The sequence below is a fragment of the Ischnura elegans genome, chromosome 2 (assembly GCF_921293095.1).
Source record: "Ischnura elegans chromosome 2, ioIscEleg1.1, whole genome shotgun sequence".
NCBI classification, from domain to species: domain Eukaryota; kingdom Metazoa; phylum Arthropoda; class Insecta; order Odonata; family Coenagrionidae; genus Ischnura; species Ischnura elegans.
Window position 1 is genome coordinate 104,318,775 of NC_060247.1, and position 23,715 is coordinate 104,342,489.

General features: G+C 37.9%; 1 protein-coding gene across 2 annotated transcripts in view; it reads right to left on the bottom strand.

Moving 5' to 3' along the window:
- LOC124154286 (protein PAT1 homolog 1) overlaps nt 1-19,866 on the bottom strand; it is a 37,322-nt gene extending 17,456 nt beyond the window's left edge. The window contains exons 1-7 of one of the 2 annotated variants that reach the window (XM_046527909.1): nt 19,752-19,866; nt 19,122-19,218; nt 18,863-18,966; nt 18,143-18,247; nt 12,958-13,185; nt 10,514-10,981; nt 3,946-4,042 (exon numbers count right to left, since the gene is read on the bottom strand). In XM_046527909.1, the coding sequence (XP_046383865.1) occupies nt 3,946-4,042; nt 10,514-10,981; nt 12,958-13,185; nt 18,143-18,247; nt 18,863-18,966; nt 19,122-19,218; nt 19,752-19,802 (1,150 nt within the window). In that variant the 5' untranslated portion in view covers nt 19,803-19,866. The remainder of the gene's footprint in view (nt 1-3,945; nt 4,043-10,513; nt 10,982-12,957; nt 13,186-18,142; nt 18,248-18,862; nt 18,967-19,121; nt 19,219-19,751) is intronic. The other variant, XM_046527910.1, reaches the window with a different exon arrangement.
- Between the last annotated feature and the right edge of the window lie 3,849 nt (nt 19,867-23,715).

Consider the following 23,715-nt stretch of genomic DNA (forward strand, 5'->3'; position numbering starts at 1 on the left):
TGAAAACATCAAAGATGAAACTGAGAAATAACTTCACAGCACTGCAACTGTAAACTTTGGCATACTGTGGACTAGACAACACATGTATGTATTTACACAGTAAAGCCTCACCTTAACGAACTCCCGCTAAACGAAGAATTCCGTTCAACGAACAAATGCTATTGGTCCGGCCAATTGCCTATGTAAACACATTAGTGAAAAACCCCGATGAACGAACTCCTCTTTTACGAAAACTCCCGATCAACGAAATGAAATTTCGGCGCGATCGAGTGAAATTCACCTCCCAATAACCAATTTTTCCGGTTAAATTTTTATTTTCATATGAATAATTTAATATTCGTAGCGTTGGAGGGCAAATCAGAGACTTCCACTGAATAAGCCAATCAGAATCGTCATTATTAACCGTAACCATAGCCTTCCGTCGTGTGTTTCCGCCGACCCCAACTCGCGGCGAATTGCGAAAAATGTTAATGCCGACTTTCGTAAATAACTCAATGTCCCAATATTTACACGCACAAAGATATGATATCTAGAGCTATGTACTTCGATCGCATTCTTTTGACGGTTGTTTAAGATACTTTACAGAATTACAACGCGTAAATTCCGAGAAGCATTTTTTTTTTCACTCGCCGCCATCTTGGATAACTTCTTTAAAATTTAACTAAATTACGGAAGATACAATGTGTGCGCTAGAAGATGAAAGCCAAAATTTGCATCTCTTAATTATCTTTAATATAAGACTCAGTAGTTACTCTTGTTTCACTCACATTGTCTATTTCAACATCATCTAAAAAATAGGAGAAACTTTTGCATTTGCCGCAATCTTGGATAAAAAATATTCGCACTTAAGACACGAAAGCCAACATTTCCCATTGATCTAGACGTTACTTGAATTGAGTGCTTTATACTAAAGGTCAGTCTCTGTCTGTCGGCGATTGTAGTGATGTCCTAACGTGATGTGAAGCGGTGTTGATTTTCTCCTGAGAAAAAGGTTTGCGACGGCCGTCAATTGTTGCATGAAGAAGACGATTGGCCCAGTCTAAACATGCCATGTTTAGACTGGGCCAATGGTGATGCCCTGTGGTAGCAGCAAAAATCCATGAATGACAGCGGGATTAATTCAGCGGTGGTTGGCGGGAGTTGATGCACTCATGGGGAAAGTAGATTTCTTCCTCGATCGCTGCACGGGCCCAAACATAGGACTAACAATAAAAAATGTGCGCGTTATTTTCTTCCCCCCAACTGCAATAGCTAAGATGCGACCTCTCGACCGAGGGGTCATTTCTGCGGCAAAGCGGCATTACCGTCGGATTTTAGTGGAGTTTTTGGTTTGTCGAATGGATGTAAGGGATCGGCGAAATTGAAGAGGACCATTTTGCAGGTAATGCAAGGGCTTTGCAAAGCTTGGAAGCGTTTCGCACCTGTCACCATATTTAGTTATTTTGCAAAAACCGGGTTTGCAGTCAACAGCATCATTATCGTGACTTATTTTACTTCAAGAACTCCTGCATGAGGCCTTCCAAGCTGTTTTCTTATCGGGAGTTGTCAATCCGGTTTGCAGTCAATCTGCGACCACGCGATGGAGAGCGATGACGAAAGCCGTGAATCCTGGCAGGGTCTCTCAAAAGTCATGAATATTGAAGGGTCGTTTGATGAGTTCACTAGAATAGACTCAAATTTTGTAATCCGCGAAGCCAGCGAACTGAGGGTTGCAGAATATAATTTCTCGAAAACTCATTTTTCAAAATCGTGACGTATTTTACTTCGAGAACTCCTGCATAGGGCCTTTCAAGATGTTTTCTTATCGGCAGTTGTCTATCCGGAATGCGATGGAAATAATGCTAGTACAATGAATTATTTACGAAGCCCGCGACCGCAAATATTGCTATGGAGTATTCTGGATTCAACTACTATAAAGAAATGATGCCACCCACTGCGCTTTAATGGGTCGACGAAAGTTGCACTCGCGCCGTTATGGTAAAGCGATCTTAATTTCATGATGAAGCTATAATTGGCGCTGTTATTTTAACTTTATATTAGTAATGGTCAAATCTATCGAATTCTTAATTTTTCAGTGTAAACTTCGCGAATACATGTACTCTATTTCAAATATTGAGAATAAAGGGATGGCCTCGCACTCACCGCTACGTTGCATACATTTTTGAAAACCGATGAAAAAGCATGCGAAGTGATTGAATAATACGAACTGAGGCTTCCTAAATGTGGTCTATTACCCGCAATTTGCATTGCAGCTGAAGAAATAAGCACTGTTTTGAAGTATGCGAAGGTAGAATGAAGATAACGCATGCAGACTTGCTTCAATTTCCGAGCCCCTAGAATGATGCAACGTGCGCATCACCTCCGGGGAACGAACTCCCGATCAACGAAACGGCAAAATTTCGGTCCCTTGAATTTCGTTTAAGAGAGGTTTTACTGTACTGTGATTATATGGATATTTATATTTATGACATAATTTGATTTATTTATAGCATACAAGTATACAGCATGAATATTGGAAGTTTTAAAGTGGTTTTTGCAAATTAAATACATATGATCTTTGCCATTTACCATTCTACAGCCTGTCAATAAAAAGAAATAATTTGTGTAAAAAGCATTATTTGTTATTTGCCTTTGGATTTAAAATGGTGATAAGATTACCCTAAAGAAATTCATTCTATGGTAAAATTTCCTCTTGGTTGAGCTTAAAGCCACCAAGTTTGAACAAAGAGTTTCAGATGATGGGTCGGCCTCTTGTTATAGAGGTTAGCTGCAATATGAGCGTGTTTACTCATCGAATAAGCAGTGGCGGTCCCAAATGAACTTCAAAGGACAGGTCCTTAAGTATGTAAAAGAGAAGAAATACATCACTATGAAAAGGCTAGCAGATAAGACAGTGGAATGGAGAGCTGCGCCAAACCAATCTTAGGATTTTTGACTGATGATTATGATGTAAATTTATTTCATGACACAAGGCCAACATTTTTATTTTGTCAATCGGAAGTTTTTAAGAACCAGGAGTTTCTTCATAGGGGGTATTTACCAATGTATGAGGGCTGATAAAAAAGTATCAGAGTTTTGTTAATTAAAAGTGCATTTATTGAAATAGAGCTACAAACTTTTAATCCCCTTCAAAGTAGTCTCTTTAGTGATGTACACATCTCCTAGCGCTTCTGCCACTGTTCAAAACATTCACAGAAGGTATCTTTTGGAATGCTGTTTAGCTTGGCCATCGTATTCTATTCGATATCTTCTTTTTCTTGAAATCGAGTTCCTTTAGGGGCATTTTCAGCTTAGGAAATAGCCAGAAGTTGCTGCCAGCGACTGAAGCTTTGTCATGATACAAAGCAGTGCATGTGCATGCATGACAGTCTCCTCCACATCCCCATTAAGCTTGGCCGCCAGTGCTTTATTCGTTTACGTGGGAGGACGGAAGGTCTGATACCCTTTGAGCAGCCCTCGTATTTAAAAAGGAATTTGGCAGAAGCAATGGAATTTGTTCATTCATCATCAACCTTCCAAGCCATGGATGATACAATCCTATTCAGATCATATTCAGACCTGTGACCTGTTCTAAGAGCAAGGGCCTCATCAGATTAACACACAGATTCGGATACGATCCCAGAAGTTCATTTAGTTGAGCCTGGACTAGAGTTGGGATCAGGTGACCATTCACACCGTAAGTAAGGTGCTCTTTTCTGCTTTCTCCAGTTGGAAGGTGGGATAATGAAAGGTAGGCACGATGAACAAAAAAATATCCCAAGATAAGAGCCACGAGACCTAAGGAAGGCGAAATGCACAAAAAATGACTCCAGAGAAATCTGCTGCTTTTACTTCATGTCTGGAGGTAGCCCTCTCATGCCGACTCAATTCTTGTTTCAAAGAGCAATTTAACAATAAATATTAATGATGAAAATTATGATTAAATATAACATTATAAATACTCACCCATCAGCCTTTGGTTTTGAGCAATAGCTGCCAGAGGTGGCTGAATCATTTGTCTAACAGCCGTCATATTAACTAGTGCCATTGGGGGAGCAGGAGCCTGGCCAAAGAATCAAAAATAAGTGTGAGACAAATTCCTGATATGGGAGCAATGAATACTTGAATGAAACACAGGTCACATTTACATGACACAAATTATGTACACCAAATAACAGACAGGAATTAATTACAAAATCAAATCAAGCCCAAAAAAGGATATACAACCGACAAATTACATATACATAAATTATTTATTTATTCCACATCCACGATAACACACGACACCAGGATTTTAAATTTAAAAATTTCATAGAAGATAAACAGGAGAATAAAGATTACCAAGAACAAAATTTCCTAACAATTGAAGCCAGTTATAAAAAAAGTGCATGGTACAACATCCAAATCCAAGTTAAAATGCATTAGATTAACTGAAAGAAAATTCATGCATTGTAAATTAAAGCTAGCACAATACATTAAGCATTATCAGATCAAGGCTGTAGCAAGAGTGAAGTGAGTCAACGGGTTCAAAACTCCCACTAACGTTTATAGGACCTTATGTGGTCCCTCTCCAAATGCACCCCTTAATCAAGAATTTAGCGAGTGAGGGGGACCAAAAGGTTCAAACCCACGAAATGCTAGGAAGATCACAGCTTTATGCTTGGTAACATCATGCATTCACATGTGCGAGTTAATGTCTAAATGTACAAAAGCAAGGAAGAATGCGAAAATGCACCGTGTAACAACCCAACTTGTGCGAGTGCATTAACAAAAAATGGAACGTATTCTTATTTGGTTCATGCATCTGTACATTTTCCATTCCAGTCCACCAAAATCAATCATGTATTTACACATTAACCTGAACGAGTTGATTGTGAAAAACAGGCCTCCTAGAGAACCCCCCAAAATACATTCTGTCAGAGTATCCCTTCTCCAAAAGAGACCATCCACGGTTACTTCTCTGGCTACAACCTTGTATCAGATTCAAATAATAAAAAGATAGCCACATTGAGCTTCTTATCGAAGCAGCATAGTTTAGTCTATATTTACTTTTTGATTCAGTTTTCACATTCCTTCACAAAATGTTCATAAGAGGCAACAAGCTTTCAGTGACTTTATATTCGAACACCATATTAACAATATGTTAAATGTCTCACGAGTAAAAAAATACTGGAAATCCACTCTCTCCAAAACATAATTTTCAAATTCAATTATTCATTCCACAACATTTGGAAATTAAAATTTACTATAACCATTAGCAATGTCAGGAAACAGTCAAAATCATTATTTCTGCACTTGCTTCAGTTCTCCAAAATCTTTTCACAACATTTCATAACATAGAAAACCCACAACAACAAATTAATTCTTCAATCATCAATGTCATAGATACATCCATTGCCTCAATGGTCTACGATTCCAGCATCAGCTTATGGCATAAATGTAAATTTCAGTTTATACAGCAGGATAACTAACTATTTAGTAGCATGATGGGAATTTTTTTTTGCATTCCTATACAGTTAATTCTCATTATTACAAAGTTTACGGGACCGAAAAACCAGAGGTTTGTAATAACAAACTTTGTAAGAGCATTTCTTTCTCAAACCATTGCAAAAAAATATAATTCCAAGTGAAATTCCTTGTCTCTTTAATCTCCCATACTTATACTCGCACTGTGGAATAGCTTCAGAGTATGATATATACCATTAAATCATATACAGTGGAACTTGGTTAGTACGTTCCTCCTTAGTACGTTTTCCTCCTTAGCACGACGATTTCTCTCGGTCCCAGTACCATCGGAAAAAAATACAGGCAAAAGTATTTGGTTAGTACGTTTGAAAAAATTGCACTTTCCTGGTTAGTACGCTCAATTGCTAGCCGTGACGCAACCCGCAATTCGTTCTCCAGTATCTTCTTAAGGGTCGTAAACCTCCGAATTCATGATATAACTTATTATTATTAGCCATTGACATTCTTGCATTCGTTCCACATCTCTTTCTTCGACCGTGATTTATCCAAATGCATTTCTCAATTCTTATGACGTGATGAATAATAAAATATGGCCATTTATCAGGAATGTCTGACTATGCAAAACTGCAGCCAATGAGAAGCCCCAATTTTCCCCACCCCGAGCTCCTCACCTTCTGTTGCCTCTGGAGTGCCCACTGCGCACAAATTTCACGAGTGGGCAATTGTTGCTATTGCACGAGTTATCATGATGAAGAAATGAGTCTTATCCAATTCCCACTTTATCTAAAGCAGTACTGCACGACGTCAATGCTACGGAGTACGTGCGTATTTGACTACTGCTGCGGGAGCAGACGATGCTCTGGATCTCCACGCGAAGCTAAGCTTAAAAATACTTGATCTCGGCACGAAAGCAGACGACATTAAACAAATTTTTAAAGTAAATTTCAAGTTCTGTATAATATTAAATCTTCTTGTAATTACGTCGTAATCTAATAATCTTGCGTGTTATTATTCGATATATCGATCGATATAACAATCGATATGGCTTTATTCCAGAAGCGAATGTGTACGGCTGGTACCGTAATTTAAGGTTAATATAATTTTGTCCAATTTTTATGATGTTTAAAAACAACCCGTTGACATACTCTGGGTTGTTGTTATATTCTCCGAGTATGCTGTGACAAAAAAGAAATGACTTAGCTTTACTTGTCCTCTTTCTATAAATACATATAGGATAAATCACGGGAGAAAGACGCCGTTTTCATGTAATTGTCTTCGAGAAATCTATGAAACATTGTGATTTTTTATTAACATGGTATTGTTTTTCAATGTAGCGCCCATTTTATTTATTTTAAAGGTGAAAAGAGTTCAGGAAGGCGTTCCTACGAGAACTACCGATAGTAATTGTAATTATGACGACTTTTCCACAGATTGCAATTACCCCGAATGCTATTTTTTACTTTCCTTGTTAGCACGTTTTCCTGGTTAGTACGTTCATTTTTTGTGGTCCCTTCGGAAACATAATAAACAAGTTCCACTGTACAAATACAGTAAGTCTTCAAAATACGAACAAGATGCATTCCGAGAGCTTGTTCGTAAGTTGATAAAACTATGCAAGGCATCAAAAAGTGTGGCTATCCTGCAGAATGCAACACTGCATTTCAATCTTGCATTAACTCACAATTGTGACGAACTGATCTAGCTACGCGTGTGACGGGGATGGACCCGAATAAAATGCGCTGACCGCAGGAAGGAAGGACAGGCATAACACTGTACAGTTACTGAATTCACAACGGATTTAATTGACACTGTTCAGTCTGTGACGAAAAAGCGAGTTCCAGTATGCCACACTGTCGCATCGCCCAACTCCAAAGGCACCAAATTCAAAATTTCAGGCACGCTTCAATTTTTCGAATGTTTGAACCTCTGAAAGTTAATAAATTGAATATTCGTAAGAAAGGGACATTCTGATCGTAATTTATGAGCGGTAATGATTGGATCACCTTGATTCCACAGGAATGAAGCACATTACATAATTTCCCCGAGCAACTTATCTATTTTTAGATGATTGAAGAATTAATTGAACAACAAATCCATATTGTAACTGCTCACATGCATGTTCAGTTTTATCCATGCTGCAATCAGTATCTTCAGGTCATTGATGTGTCCACCAAAAATGGTAGGCAGTAATAAGAATGTTAGAGTGAAAAATAGAAATTTACGCAAAAGTCTGCATTCATTTTCACTCCTATGCAATAATGAATTATTGTTACTATGCAGATATATATACAAAACTATGAATAACCACTACAAAAATTGACACATATTGAGTCCTGTAAGAATGAAAAATTTAATAAAAAGTGGAGTTAATATACCTAAGAAACTATACATATTTATTAAATCCACAAATGCTCATAATTAGAACCAAACACTAGAAGAACTCACAGCATTTGCACAATCCAATAAAAACAGCAAAAGTAAAAAAGTTTCAAAATGGATCAAATTAGCATTTTTTGTATCATACTTTTCTTGCCCTAATATTTTTACAAGAACAAGAGTCAGTATGCCAGAGTTAAAATGAAAAAGCATGAGGTAGATGTCAAGAACATCCTACTTCCAGGGAATAATGGTATCAATAACATCTCTAGACATCAACCTACGATGACACCATGTTTGTAATCAATTGTTAAGTGCTTTTAAGAGCACACAATGCCACAGAAAATTCAAATATGATACAAAATGGAATGCTTCGACCACTTAAAACTTTTTTCATGAAGGTTTTTTCATCCAGAGTGAATACAGTTCAAAATTTAGGGGAATTATTACCTTAATGGACTCAAAGATTTAAAAGATCACAAAAAAAGATTGAAATTCAGAAAATTCAGTCACCCATGAAGTAGGTTCCTCACATTTTTTAGGTAAAGTTTGAAAATCAGTTTTGCTCTAGCCACATTGGCTGATTATTATTATTATCTAGCTTTTCTCTATACAATGTTCAATATAAATATGTGACAGGAGCAGTTTCACAAGCTATTAGGATTATTTACTGATTTCTCATAGAAAATTTGGAAATGTGTACAATTAGCCAGTTCTTTGAAAGTCACATGTATTCAGAAAGAATTCATAACTTCATGTAAGAATGAGACAATCCAATGCAATATTTCTTGTTAAATATTCAGAGAAAAAATAACTAGAGCCTAAGTGTGCCAATTAAAACAAATAAAATCAACTCCAATTAAAAATTCCGAGGAAATCACAAAAAAATTCACATTTCAAAGTAAGAACAAGTGATCCGACATACAACTAAAGTGTGAATCAACAACATGATCATTTTTTCTGTTCATCAGGGATAAATCTAATAGTAAATGAATTGAGTATTTAAAAATGATATCCTCATGAGGATATCATGTGGATAAAAGATCAACCATTTCTTTAAACTGTTATTAAATTGTTTTTATAGGCAAATGAAATGGTGAAACAGTAAAAAAATTGGAAAATGGCCATGTTAGTCAGGAGATGATAGTTAGAGACATAATTTGAGGTCCCTAAAACCTATTAAAACTTTATTGACCCAAAAGTAGCAGCAAAAGTAAAAATGATCATGTAATTCAGACATAGGACCTATGTATAGATAACTCATCACACAAGAAACCTGCTATCAAGGAAATATGAGACTTCATTATGAACTGAAAAATACATGATCATGGGAGTAATAACGACTAAGTAATTTTCCCGACAATGTTTACTTAATCTAACTGATTTTGACACTTACTGTGTCTTTATCAAGAGTACAACTCCTGATGACTTAAATATGACTCAGAAAGCACCGAAACAGTTCAGGTTCAATACAAGTTGTGTGGAAAATTACCAAGTTATCATAACACCCATTATCATGATGATATTTAACAAAGTTTATTGTACAATTACTGAAAAATACACATTATGCTATATGGTAGATATTGCATAATTATACAACCTCAATTTCAAGACCATTTAATTCCAATATACAAATGTGGCTCAACACATCCAGGGTGCAGCACAAAAATAGGCAAGATCTGTACATGTCTGTAGAATGGAATGTGTATCTGTACACAAGAGGGTAGAGCATACAAATGCAAAGACTTAGCTAAGAGTGAATTTTGGGTGTACAGAAAGGACAGACTTCAAACCTCCAGGGAGGGAGGACATACAGTGAAACTGTGTTAGTATGAGTACAGCCTATTGCGAGACACCTGCCAAAACAAGAGATTACAGGGTCACCATCAATTAGCCTATGATTAGCACGTAAAGAAATAATGTTTATACAAGGCCCTTTTGGAGTAGGCACCTGTCATTGTAAGTGATTCAATCTTTGGAAAACCACTAAAGCTCAGTCACTGTTAAAAGTGAGATTACTATTGAGAGTTAAGTACCAATTGGATGTTGCTAACTGCCGTTCAACTGTTTTAAAGTTAATTTGGGGGGAAATATAACTACGTCCAAAGTAGTTAATATTCTATATCATTGCAATAGCCCAGCAACAGATTTCATGGAAATTAATTTGATCCCTACTGGTAAGATGATAATTTCCCAAAGAGAGGGTTTATTAGGGAACAGTGGAGTATTGTTTTATCCAGTTTCTACCGCATGTCCAAACTTCCAATAGGAAATCATTTAAATCTATGCCCATCTTTCACCAAATTTGAGGTTTTTCCATCTCTGCACCCCACAAACTCTTTCAGCTCAGTACCAAGCTTGGATATGACTTAAAGTCCACATCAACTGCACAGTGGCAGCATTCCACTTGGGAGTAATTGTCAGTCCATTTCAAACAAGTTGGACCCATATTCAAGAAAAGTTAAAAAACTGGATCTCACACTGAATGTGTTAAGCCACAAGAGAAAAGCTGTATACAAGCGATGGGTCCCTGATTAGAACCCCAAGCACATGCGAAGCGTGAATCAGGCAAAGGAGCACAAGCAACTGTTGTTAGATTTGCAAAAGCATGCTGCAATTTCAACAGACTCTCAGGCGACTATCATGCGGCCAAAAACACAGCAAGCAAGAACGACAAAATTGCTGTCCAAACCTGGGGAGGGAGCATTGATGGAGGAAGACTTCCCGGCAGGAAAGGGTGAGGAGGGGGCGGGATGTTAGGAGGATGTTGCTGGTGAGGGGGTATGTGGTGGGGCAAGTTTCTCTGGAGGTTGGGTGGAGGCCGGTGTGCCGAGAATGTCCTCCCCATGCCGACAGGGGCCACAACTGGAGGTGCCGCTGGTGGCACATGCGAGGACGATGAAGACTGCGACGTGAGAGGATGGATGGAGGCGGGGGAGGCAGATGAGGTAGGAGTCGTAGTGGTGGTCTGAGACGAAACGGACTTGGAGGACGTCAGCTCCCGTTCAATGTCCTCAAGCAGCCACGCCGCAGACGGCTTGGGTAGCTGGCCAATGGGGCCTCCTGAAGGGACCGAGGGAGAGGGGACACTCTGCTCCCTCTGACCCCCGTCTCTCCCATGGAGGAGGTGACGCTCCAAGTCCTTCACTGTCCTTACGCTCTAATCATACAACAATCACATAAATATATTGTAAGGCCTGTCGGAAATATTTCTCAAAGAGTAGGGATTTCTAAAAGATTTCACAGGGTAGGGATAAAAACACTGAAAATATTAAATCAACTAAGTGCGATGATCATAAATAAAAAAAAATTATTTGACAATATGAGCAATACAATCCTTAGGAAAAAGGATAAAAGATACTTTTAACCTTGCTTATGCTTAACCTTAATGCTTATAGTGCCTGAGCGGGCACAAGGTAAATCCTCACTGAGTTCCTGGCAAGCCCAAATAAGCACAAGAAATTTAAAGGGCTGAAATGTAATCCAGTAGTGAAGGGTGAGTCAGATTTTTAAATCCAGCAACTAAAACTTAATTACTTAGGGTAAGACCGGGATGTACATACATGAAAGCAACCCATCATTACCTTATGCAGCTTCAGTCAGACCACTCATATTCCTAGAAAATACACCCATGCCTCGCTTAGCACAAGGGATGCGTTCCATGGGGTCTTTGCTCTGTAAGAATGTATATAAGAATTCATTGCGAGAGCATTTTAACATTTCAATTTCTCCTCTAGGTTAATTATTTTTCTTGATAACTTCTTTATTTTTCTATCCACATTCTTATTTTTTGCAATTGTTCACTTGGTTTTTACTCCATATGGCTCTATCTAAATCACCTTCTACTGCTGAACAACTGCTGAACTGTATTCCTGAGATGCAGAGGGCTTAGGACTGCTGGAAGGGGAAGAAGCCAATGTGTTTGAGAATCTCTATCGTACCCTATTATATGTTGGTGCTATTGATATGCAACTCAGCCACCACTCCATTTCTCCCCCGTGAATACCTATGACCCCTATGACCTTGAAGGCTTTAAGCTGGACCCTTTATGAGGCAATTTGCCCGATAACCTAGGATGCCAAAAAATAAAATCTCAAACCGTATTTTTTAAAAACTCATTTCCACTAGCTTCGTAGTAAATTAACTAATGTCATTCAGTAAAGGAAATGAGAAAAATTACTTCTGTAGGTTAGCTACGTGGACTGCATGATGATTAATGTTTTTTGGCCATTGCGAGGCAATGGATTTCGACGAATATGTAAACAAAGAATAAGATCTGAGGAAAGAAATACTACTAATATGCATAAAATGAGAGTAATTTTGTGTGTACTTAGCACAAGTTCACATTTTATTGAGAGGATGTTAAGGTTATTTGATTAGGAAAAGCAGCGTTGGGAAGTTTCCCAGAGGAATGAGTTTGTGCTACATTGAAATAGCGCTAAGCAAGGCATGGGTGTACAATGAATTTTCCTACCCACAGGGCATTGACGTAAAAGGAAAAATGAGACAATCAAAGCCTTGAATAAATCAACGCATAAGGGACACCAAAATAGCAGGAAAATATTTGATGCATGAACAAATTAAAACAGCATCAGCATAACATAGAAAAGGGCTAAATATATCTTATCTCCTCTCATCAAAAATAGCCAAAATAAATATTCCTTCATTCAATCATCCATTTATGATAGCATAAAACTTATGCTTTGAAAAATTTGCAGCCTAGTGGACATGATGAAAGACCACAAATATATCAATCCTACCTCTTTCTCTTCTCGGTTCGTTAATTACAAGAAGATTTAAAACATTTCATTTGCAGAGCATTTCACCTATCAGGCCTTTGATTTGCTTTGCATGGTAGAGGAAAAAAATCATTCCCTTTAGGATAAGTTCAACAGATTCAGGCTTTAACTGGTGGAGGTTAGACATATTTAAATAAATAAAAGATCGTAGCACTTTTCCACAAAATTTTGTTTAAATTTAAATATTTCCTTAATGTTTTAGCAACCGACCATATCTCTCATAACCTTCGGTTTACCCTACAACATATGAAATTCAAAACAAGCACAGTAAGGACTGAACATAAATGAGGAATCTCTTTTAATGAAAGAGAAAAAGGTGACTAGACTAAGAACATACTGGTATCAAACTGGAGAGAGCATTTCCAGCTTCCTTGCGTGGAGCAGATGATGTCTGCAGAACAGCTGGGTCCCAAATTGTACCAGAAGCTGCCGGTACAGTCATCACGGTTTGATGCTGTGGTCCTTTTGAAAATCCCCCATTGGACCATAGGGAAAAACCAGATGGCGCAGAACTGCTATAGCTACCATCAAAGTTTTCCATTTGCAGGGCATAATTTCGTGAACCCTGCAGGGTTAAAAATTAAAATAGAGGAGATGAGTTAATATGTGCGTATGATGATATGATACTTCTTTTCCCATGGTTAATGAGAAAATTTAAATAAAAGAAATGTACACTAAAGGGAAATTATTTCAGAGGAAACTCCTAATCCAAAAACAGATCACTAAAACCAGCAATGAATACTGGAAGTCAGTGTCCAGTTCTGCCGTAAAACACAGTCATTTAGACTATCTTATAAAAGTGATTTGAGGCTATGGCAGCTTGTGTCTTGAAAGGATACCAGTTTGATTAGTATATCTAAAAATAGAGTGAACTAGGAAACTGGGTAAGTATAGTCGGATCCGGATTTAACGTCTTCGCATTTAACGTTTATTTTTTTGGGTCCTGATTCATTCCCTATTAGTACAATGAAAAAATTATCCGTATTTAGTGTTTCCGCATTTTGTGTTTTTCCGCATTTATGGTTGTAAAAATTTTTCCTGCACAAGATTTTTTTGCCCGATTTAACATTTTTTCATGACGGTTCATGCAAATGATTATCCAAATCTTCCAATTTCTGCTCATCAACAAGAAGAGTCTCATGAAAGTTTACCAAGAGTCGATAGAATCTACCGGGGAACGCTTCTTCAACTGCTTTCTTCCGCGAATGCAGCGCTGGGATCTTCAACTCGCAAGCTGGGTGATTTGTCTCCTCGTAATGTTTCGCTCCCCTTGTGATCCAAACACCAGGCACTTTTTATATCAGATCCGATCTAATGGAGCAAAGTCATCCCTTAATAACCTCAAACTACCTTATCCTTAGCTTCTTGAACTTGACTTCGATGATATGTGACGACTGATGACACGAGTTATCCTCCGAGGGCCGCTACAATAATGGTTTTCTCGTTGTGTTTTTGAGCCGTGCTTGCGGGCTCACAGTCGACCTGCCCGGCCGCGGAAGAGTCATACCAGGACGTGACTGGACGACGCCTGCTGTGGATGAGCCGCGCATGATGGCTCAAGGTGGGCCTGGCCGGGCGGGCGGTGTCAAACAAGCTCGTGCCTGGACGAGGACAGTAGAGCCGGCTTCCTCCCCACCCCACCTACTCAACCGGCAATTTGGGGGGCTTATATAAAGCCTTCCCGGGGGACGAGAGACCACTGTTTTCCGGATCTTGGATGGTGCCGGTCGTTGCAGCGCGGCCCTGCTGTCGCCCAGTCATCCCTACCGCCCGGTGTGAACCTCTCCTTAACCTTCCCCCTGTTTTCGTACCAACTGCACCACCACTACCTCGGCCACTTATCCTTTCGTTGTATTTACGATATTAAATACTCGCCAGAGGGTGGCGAGTTTTTTTTTCTGGTTTAACCCTTGTAGTTTCCTTTTTTTAACCTTTTTCCCTGTTATATTCCGTGAGGTGACAACCCCTCTTCATTTTCAATCGATGGTTTATACCCCTTTCAATTCTACTCCCTACAGGCCATTGTTAGCCCAATATTTTTCCAGTCGGCTACTTTCTCTTTTCTAAAGAGGAGGCCCAATATCATTAGCGCAGTTCACTAGAAGATTCTTTCTATAATCCATTTCAAGGTCAGTTTCCACGGAGGAACAGCGAAAGAACCAAGGAAGTGTTTCCCCTGCCATGATCGTGAGTGAGAGCATTCTTTCCCTACGGAACAAAGTTATTTTACATTGTAATTTAGATATCCCAGAGCCCATTTACGGACATGCGGCTGGTTGATATTACTGTCGATTCAAAGATATTTATCTGGTGCTAATTAATGTCAAAAGAGAATGACAATCAGAGTTTTGACAAACTATCACGGTCCATGACTCTAAATAAATCGCTCATGCTGGAAAAAAATCACCGCATACTCACGGTAAAATAGATGAGCATAGAAAAATACGAAAATCCCTTGGTGGTTGACTTCGACATCATAACCCTGACAAAATTGCCAAACTCCAGAGGCACTGACAATTTTTCAGATGTAATCGAGTTCTGCTAAAGATTAAACCTTTTCACTTAACAGAGTTTAGCTAATCGTTATTCAAGGTCCAACCAAATTTCATTAAAAGCTGCCGAGAAACAAGACGAGTCGGAGTCAAGGTGATCAGCACGTAAGCAACTTCTCCCTCTCCGTTCGACCTGCATGAGGCCGCGGATGTATGACAACGAATCAGCTGGTGACATCATCGAGTTGAATCACCATCGATTTGTACGCATACTAGAAATAAGATTCTCCTTTTTTGGATGACCACGAAATCCAAAATGTGCGCACAGGAGGCTTTTTAAAGGCTCATAAATCCCTCGTTTCGCCGAGGCAACAGAAAATGTTAAGTTGGCAAAATTCCAGAAAACCTCCCTTTTACTAGATATTCCGTAGTTAAGAATTCCGGATTAGCAATCTTCTGCTGTCCCTTTATTTCACTCATCTTTATTGATGCAATGACGATTTTTCGAGTACCTAGTTACACCTTTTCTTATTATATTAGAAATGCTTTAGTCACCTACATGTCACTTTAACAGAAAAAATTTTAAAAGCTCATCGAGACCACTGAAATATGCGTAAAAATAGAATCACTTATGTCCATAGTAATATTCCGTGAGGGAATGCTTTAAAGTTGATGCATATTGTAATTTTCTTAAAATATTTCATTAAAACAATTGTCATCCTCTCATTAGTTATTTTTACAACCCATTTTTTTTAGCTGATTCCTGAAAAGTAGTATCCAACCATCATTGGGCAGAGAACACTAAATCAATGAATTTTTTGCTGCATGCAGCACCTTTTAGTTACTTAAAATAATATTTGTTATGCATAAAAAGCCATTCCAATCATTGCAGACTCTAAAACCTGAAAAAAATTGCAGGTCCTCATTTAGTGTTTTTCCGCATTTAGTGTTTTAAATGTTGTCCCCCCTGAAAAACGCTAAATCAGGATTCTACAGTATAGTATTGTATTATGTGGCAGCGATTGACACCTAAGATCATTTGTAAGGATTCAAACCATTTTTCCTTTTCCCTGATTTCCAGTACTACTTTTTTAAATATCCCTGACTTAGTATCAATGGCAAAGCAGTTCTACATAGGGATTTAATAAAAAAATGTAGCTGGGTGTATATTTAGATATAAAATTTATTTCTCCCAAGAGTATAACATATTCACTATTATAATTCATTTTCGGGAATACGTCTGCGTGCTATTAATATTTAACTCAACGTTTCGATCCACTTACTGGGAACGTAGAAAGTGAAATGGAACATCTTATTTCTATTTTAAAAGGAAACGGATATGCTAATTCATTCATTAGGAGAGCTTTAAGGGAAGTCAAGGCCCCGATGGAGAAAACAAAACCAAGTGCTTTTGCAGTTCTGCCTTACGTATCAGGAACAACGGACCGGATTGCTCGCATCCTTGGAAAAGCCAACGTTGAAACCAGGTTTGGCACGTTGAGGAAGATCAGAGACCTACTTCCATCCGTCATTGATGCTGTTCCCCCATTACAAATGGAAGGCATATATGAGATTCCGTGTTCATGTGGGTCTAGTTACATCGGACAGACCAAACGGAAGATAGTGACAAGGCTGAAAGAGCATGAAAGGGCGCTGAAGGCAAGGCAATGGGAAACTTCAGCTGTCGCCGATCATTTTATGTCGGGGCCAGGACACAAGATCCTCCTGGATGAGGCCAAAGCCATTGCAAGAAAATCTGCATATTATCCACGGCTTATTAGAGAGGCGATAGAAATTTCTAAAAGACCAATGAATTTTAACAGGGATGATGGATATAATTTAAGCCATGTGTGGAAGAGATACATTTCGAAAATTTAATTACAATATTCCACCTTTCATCTTCCTTTTTTTTTTTTATATTAGATGTTTTAAAGAAGTTGGCTTTTATTTTATTTTTATTTACTTTTTTAAATACCTTAACAACAATGGACCAGTTTTTCCAACGGTATGATAGGTGTTTATATTTTCATTCTCCTGACGACGTTCCCAGTAAGTGGATCGAAACGTTGAGTTAAATATTAATAGCACGCAGACGTATTCCCGAAAATGAATTATAATAGTGCATCTAATCGCTGCGAAAACCTTAAAACTAAAGTATAACATATTCCAGGCAAAATTAACAAGAACATAACAAATTGTTAAATTTGCCTATTTCCCACTATATTTTTATGGCATCTGCTAGTACATATATTGTTTATGGATTTACCTATATTATTGAAATAGGTTGTAACTTGTGTGTGTGTGCTGGCAGCGGAAATGATTTGCGATCTCACATGTGGATTGTGTGTAGACTGTTTTTGCAGTGAATTCGTACCTTAGGACGTATAGGACTACCTTCTCCGCTAATACGGCGTTGCCAAATTCAACTGCACAGCTTACGATCGTTATCCTCCAGTATCACAAGTTTCTTTTACATCTTGATTTGCCACATTGTGAGACCAATTAACATTGAAATTATTATTGATCAAGATCATCATATTTGTAAAATACTGTGTAGGTAGTGTATTTGGCTCTACTGGTTGCATGTTACTTCGTGTTTAATAAAAACTGTTACAGAAAATAGAGGTGAAGAATTCTATCAATAATTGTTTTGTAAAGCTACAGGTATAAGAAGGCAAAGATACTTAACTTAAAGAAACCCTTCAATCATTAAACATTTATGTCTACATTTAGTCATGAATTTGAGGCTATCAATTAGCATTTTTTTGTAAAAATAAGACTTGATTATATTCAATGTCTTATGGTCTGTTCAGAGATTCAATGGAAACTATCACATACTCCACATGGCATTTATTCACTTTGAAACAAAATTTCCATTGTTACATCACATTGTCTTCTGTAGCAACAAAACTTAAGGTTCCTCTCAGTCAGCATGAAAATTTCAATTTTTACTCAAATATAAGATAGGAGGTAAAATGCATTCATTGGCCATGAAGCTCATGAAGAATCCTTGGAAATAAATCCTCATACCTTTGAGTTTGGTGATAGCATTTCCTCTTGATCTTCCAAAACCATGCGAGATATGCTGTCTGCAAGGTCACTGTCACCTCCCACCACTCCATCAAGATCGGCACCCTACCACACAGATTATAATAAGCTCAGTACACAGTATAAACTGATATAATAAAGCACTACCAGACAGTGAACTGATGTACCTATGTGACCATCCGGTAGTTAACAAAATTTTCACAGTAAAAGGCACCAGGATCATTAAAATAAGCAAGCACAAACTGTTTAAAAACATCAAATTACAAAATATAGTGGGGTAAGGAACAATACACAGGTGAAATAAGATGGGATACTTGAACTTAACTCTCTGCTGAATTTTAATTCCAAGCATACTTCATAAAATGGGTTAATAATAGTCATAATCACGTTTTTATAGGGTGAACAAACCTACCAAAGACATGGTTGAATGCGAGGCATATTTTTTGTGAATGGAAGCAAAATAATTGAGTTATATGCCTGCCTAAAGCAGCCAAACCAGCAATAGTAGAATAAATTTTTTCGTCATTTATGAGCTATTATACACTATTATTGCTACTATTAATATGCCATAAAGCGAGAATTCCTAAGAAAATCAATTCTGGGAAAAATTATACCTGTAACAATAGCTAAACCAGTACATAACAATTCGGAAAAGTGAAATCTAATAGAAACTTATACTAGAGAATTAGAAAACAAACTTACATTTTCATTGTATCGATCTCCAGCTCCATTGTAGCTATTACTTCTAACACGAGCACTCTCAGTTATTTCAGCTAGTTTCTCATGGTCCTGCTCCCAATCACCCTCTGCACATATTGGACCGAAAAATATGCGGTATATTAGTAAAACTACATCGGGAGACATTCAAATGCAAATCATTATCACCACAATATTACGGGTAGTGTTGAGCATGCATCGAAAAATCCACTAACGCATACTAAAAACACACACAAGAACTTACCAACGGCATCTGTTCCAAAGGTCTCTTCATTTAGTGCATCGTAAAATTCTTCATCTTGACCATCCTCTGTTTCATCGTTCAAATCATCAGGTGAACCCTAAGGAGGCCAACAAAATAACTAGTCACATTTTCATCCAGAGCTTTAGCAACCAGCAGCATCTTTGGAAACATCCATCAGATGAAATGTAACAACAACATGCATGGAGATTGGGACACGACAAAACCCTTGTTACTATTACTAATGTAAGACCGATTGCATTGGAATATTTAAGAGTCAATTTCGTAATTTACTCTACAAGGATTCACTTAGAAAGTTACAAAATACAAGTTCGTCTAAATAAAAATAATTCGGTATGAACCATAGCATTGCCATGGTTGACAACCGATTGGAGAGGAACGCTACAAAGAGGCGCCTTAAAATGGTCAATTAAATCAAGTATTTAATCAATACTGCATGATGAAAAGAAATTTCACCGCTGTAAACGATACCGTGAACGATAAAGCCGTATTCATCAATCATGTGGTTGTTGGAGTCGAACCTTGCCTGATATTAGGCAACCGTTTCTTGCCATGCCCCAACTCAAACATAATAATAAACCTTTAAATGCAAATTTTATATGTTACACTAACTGATAAGGTTGCGTCGAACCCAAAAAAGGAATCTGCCAATTGTTCTTCCATTCCCAAATGTCATGTCTTCTCACGTCAACATAGGAAATCAGATGTCATGGCGGATTTGAGTTCGATGAAATTACGCTAGAGGTCTTCCCTGAAGTTTGATGCACTAAAAGCGGGAATTGAAATCCATTACGACGTGCACCATGCCGAATATCCAGATCCAGATTGTACCTATTTTACAATCGAAGCCCAAGCTCTCCAAATTGTACTTCCTAGTGTTGCAATACACATTAAAGGAATGAGTACCTACTGAAGGTGGTTTATTAGCAATATACAACATGAATAACTGTCATAAAAAAACTTCAATTTTTTTCTCAAGAGGTATGCCGCATTGTTTAGGCAGGAAGATCCAGAGAAATTTGAGGGCCTTAAACCCCTTGGAAGTGTTTTCTTGTAGGCTCTTTCTTCTAGGCCTCGCTCGCTTTTGCAGAGGATGATAGTGTTCATTGGGCCCTGAGTTAAAGCTCTCCATTTGTTTATCACACTGTGTGGCCCATGAACAGGATATACTACCAGAGGAACTCAAGAGATAGTCGAATATGATGAATTTTTACTAAGAAGTTGAAATATTTCATAGATATCCTAAATTTCAAAGCTAAAATTATGCGAGTATTTAATTTGCATCGAGTTCCATGGCTTTAAGCCTATCAATTCTCTGGAAAAGAGATCGATTTCACTTAAATGCTCAAAAGGTGTGGATGTTAGAGTTTTCTTCCACACACCACATAGAATTACAGGGGAAATAAAATTTGAACGGGGAAGTTCACCTTGAAAATGTTGATTTTTTCTTAAAATAAGGAATGTGAAACCGCAACATACGAGTCCCCAAGATCGTGACCTCTGATTAATCAACCTAAATTTTGGTAATTTCATGGGTTAAATTAGAAAAAAATGTGCTAACGCTAACTGCAGTAATATAACCTGTTTAGTCCTTCATACATTAAGCACAGTTGTAATAAGCGGAGTTCAAACCACCCCGGAAAGTTTAGGAGCTATGGTGGTGTGGTCTTCAGTGGCGTAGCCTGTATTGTGAAGTGGGGGGGGGGGGGGGGGGGGGAGAGTTTGCTGGATATTTCGGGGCCCTTTCGGGTTGTATGGAAAACACCCCACGGCAAATGAGGGCCCTCTCACGGAAAATTTTGGGATTTTTAATGTCGACAGCGTGATTTTTAGGACTCCATAACAGTAATTTTGTACGAGTATTTATGAAAAAGTATTTGCTGAGGCCATTTTACTCGTTTTTGGCGCCCCTTTAAAAGGCTCAAGGGGGTTGTAACCCGGAAACTCCCCCGTGGCTACGCCGCTGATGGGTCTTCAGTGAACTACCTCCTAATGAACCCCCAAAAAAGTACCCCATTTACATAAGGCCCGACCATAAGGACCTAATTTTTTTCTCATTAGGACCCGGAAATCGAGGGATTATAATAGATTGGTTTTAGTAAACTAATTTACGTTACAAATCATTTTGCATGAGCCCATTCTTCGGTGAATAAGGGAGGTTCGGGCCATAAACACATTCATGATAAATATTTTTCCCTCTGTGGAATTTCCGTTCCTCATGCATAGCCAGTGTGCAGATAGGCTCAATTTCAGGAAGTTCATCTTTCGCTGAAGAGCATCGTGCAGCTATCTTTCACGCCTTCTCCTCTCCTCCCAAAGCCACCATGCGTCAATCCATTCCCCTCTCCTCCTTTGACGAGTGACTACGGATTAAGAGGGAAAGTGAAATACCAATAAAAAGTAACACAATTCCATATAGTACACGATTCCTTTATATCTTATATTAGCCATAATTGATTTATATTTTTTTTCAAAATCGGTGACCAACTGATATTTTAAAAAGGATTTTAATTACATTCAGGGGCAGATCAAAGGGGGTACTTAGCCACCCACCAGGCATGAGCCTTCCGCCAATACAGAGGTTAATCTCATAAAATTGGAGAGACAGAAAAAAACATAATGTATATGGGAATTCGAAGTGAAGCTGGGTTGCTTGTTGGTCAACATGTAGTCGTCAACGTTGACGTTAATGAATGGAAAATTGTGTTATTTGCATTTCCTTTTGTTACGTTACAAATTGCAACACCTTGATACAGTGGGCCTCCCTCTAAAATGGGCCCCGGGCCACCCACATTCTAATCCCGGCCCTGATTACTGTTACTCGCGCCGCACATCGCGCCGCACAACATTTCGAAAAAAGCTGGCCAAAATTAATAACGTCGTAATGTTATCTAAGTTAGCAACAAAAGTGGAAGTACCTTACTGATTTTGATTGTCTGAATCTGATTTTGACATTATTTTTACGATATCTCTTCATTTTAGCATTTTTTGCGATGTTATTATTTGAACAATTTTTAGAAATTCTCGATATAGATCATTGCGATTGGCGATTACTTAGTACTCATGGAGAGCTTAAAACAGTATAATTTTAAGGTAAAAGATATATAAATTGTAGTTAAAAGCCATTACAGAACTTACGACATGAAATTGACGAGATTCGAACCCGCGACCATCAGCATGGTAGGTGAGATACCAAAATCGGAAAAGTACTCACACTTATTCATTTTTGGCTTCCATGTATTTGATTAGCCAAATTAGATGAAATAAAATGTCTGATATTAAGTACATTGAGGAGAATAATGTTTTAATTTTAATAAAATCGCTTTCATGTATCACATAAAACGAATGTTAAAAGAATCGTCGTCCGATGTCACCCCATCGGCCTCATTGTCGCTCTGCGAATCACTTAAAATTAGCAAATTTTCACTCTACCTGTTAGGCTGAGCTCGTTTTTTTTGGAACTTCTGATGTAATTAAAATGTGAGATTCAGATATTAAAAGGAGTCTTCGAAAGATATGTTCATAATTTAACATTCTTGAGGATTTTCTTATACGCTGCTCTCGGAATTTCCACAAGTCTATGTTCCTAGCCTTCAATGCTTCCTCAGTTAAAACTTCAATTGTAAGAAAGGATTCTTTGGCAATTGCTGTTCCATGTATCAGCACTTTATGTACCCATGGGCAGCGTGTAATACCAACCATGAAGCTCGATGTAATGCTCAGCTATTTCCATGCAATATTGGCTGAAGGCTTCATTATTTATCTCATAGCCGCAGGATAGGGATTTTAATATCACTGAAATTCAATGGATAAGTCTTTCCTCGATACCTGTCATGAAAATTGAAAATCACATTAATAACTACATTTTATGCATATAAAGCATCTGTACGTAGATTTTTCAATATTATGGAAACAGGTCCAATATTTATCATTTATGGATTATAATTTTATATTTACACGTAATTTCATCTTGTCTGAAATGAAATCCTGAATAAAAGGCCCACTTTAAAAAATATGATGATCGAGATTAATGAATATTGATTTACTTCTAGAGGGAATTTCGATTTATTTTTATTTCGTCTATTTGAAATGCTCATCTGTCCTCGAGCTTTGATTCCACTTTCTCAGGTATTTCGGAAAAAAATTCTTCTTCAAAAACGCGTTAGAATATTTTTGGCATGTTTGATTTCGTTCAGTCGAAGTATTTTTTCAAATTTTCCACGACACATTCCTTCTTCTTCGCTTATGAATATTCTTTCCTCTCTTATTTTTATTGTACACCGCAAGGAACGAAAAATTTCCGGCACCCATGATTCGAATTTAACAGGTGTATTTACGGCTGAAACAATGAATGTGGTTGCAAAAAGTTGTCTACTTTTAACGAATAAAAACATCGAAAATTATGAGTTGACATTGAATAGAAGATGTACAAGCTTATATATACTTGCCTCTGAGTTTCTGAAATTTGAATGCCAAACATAGGCAAACCAAGCGTTTTAATTATCTGGACGAAGGAGAAGTTTCTCGAGTTAGCAGTGTTAACACAGTTCGGAGCACAGCACTTGCTCTCTAAGAA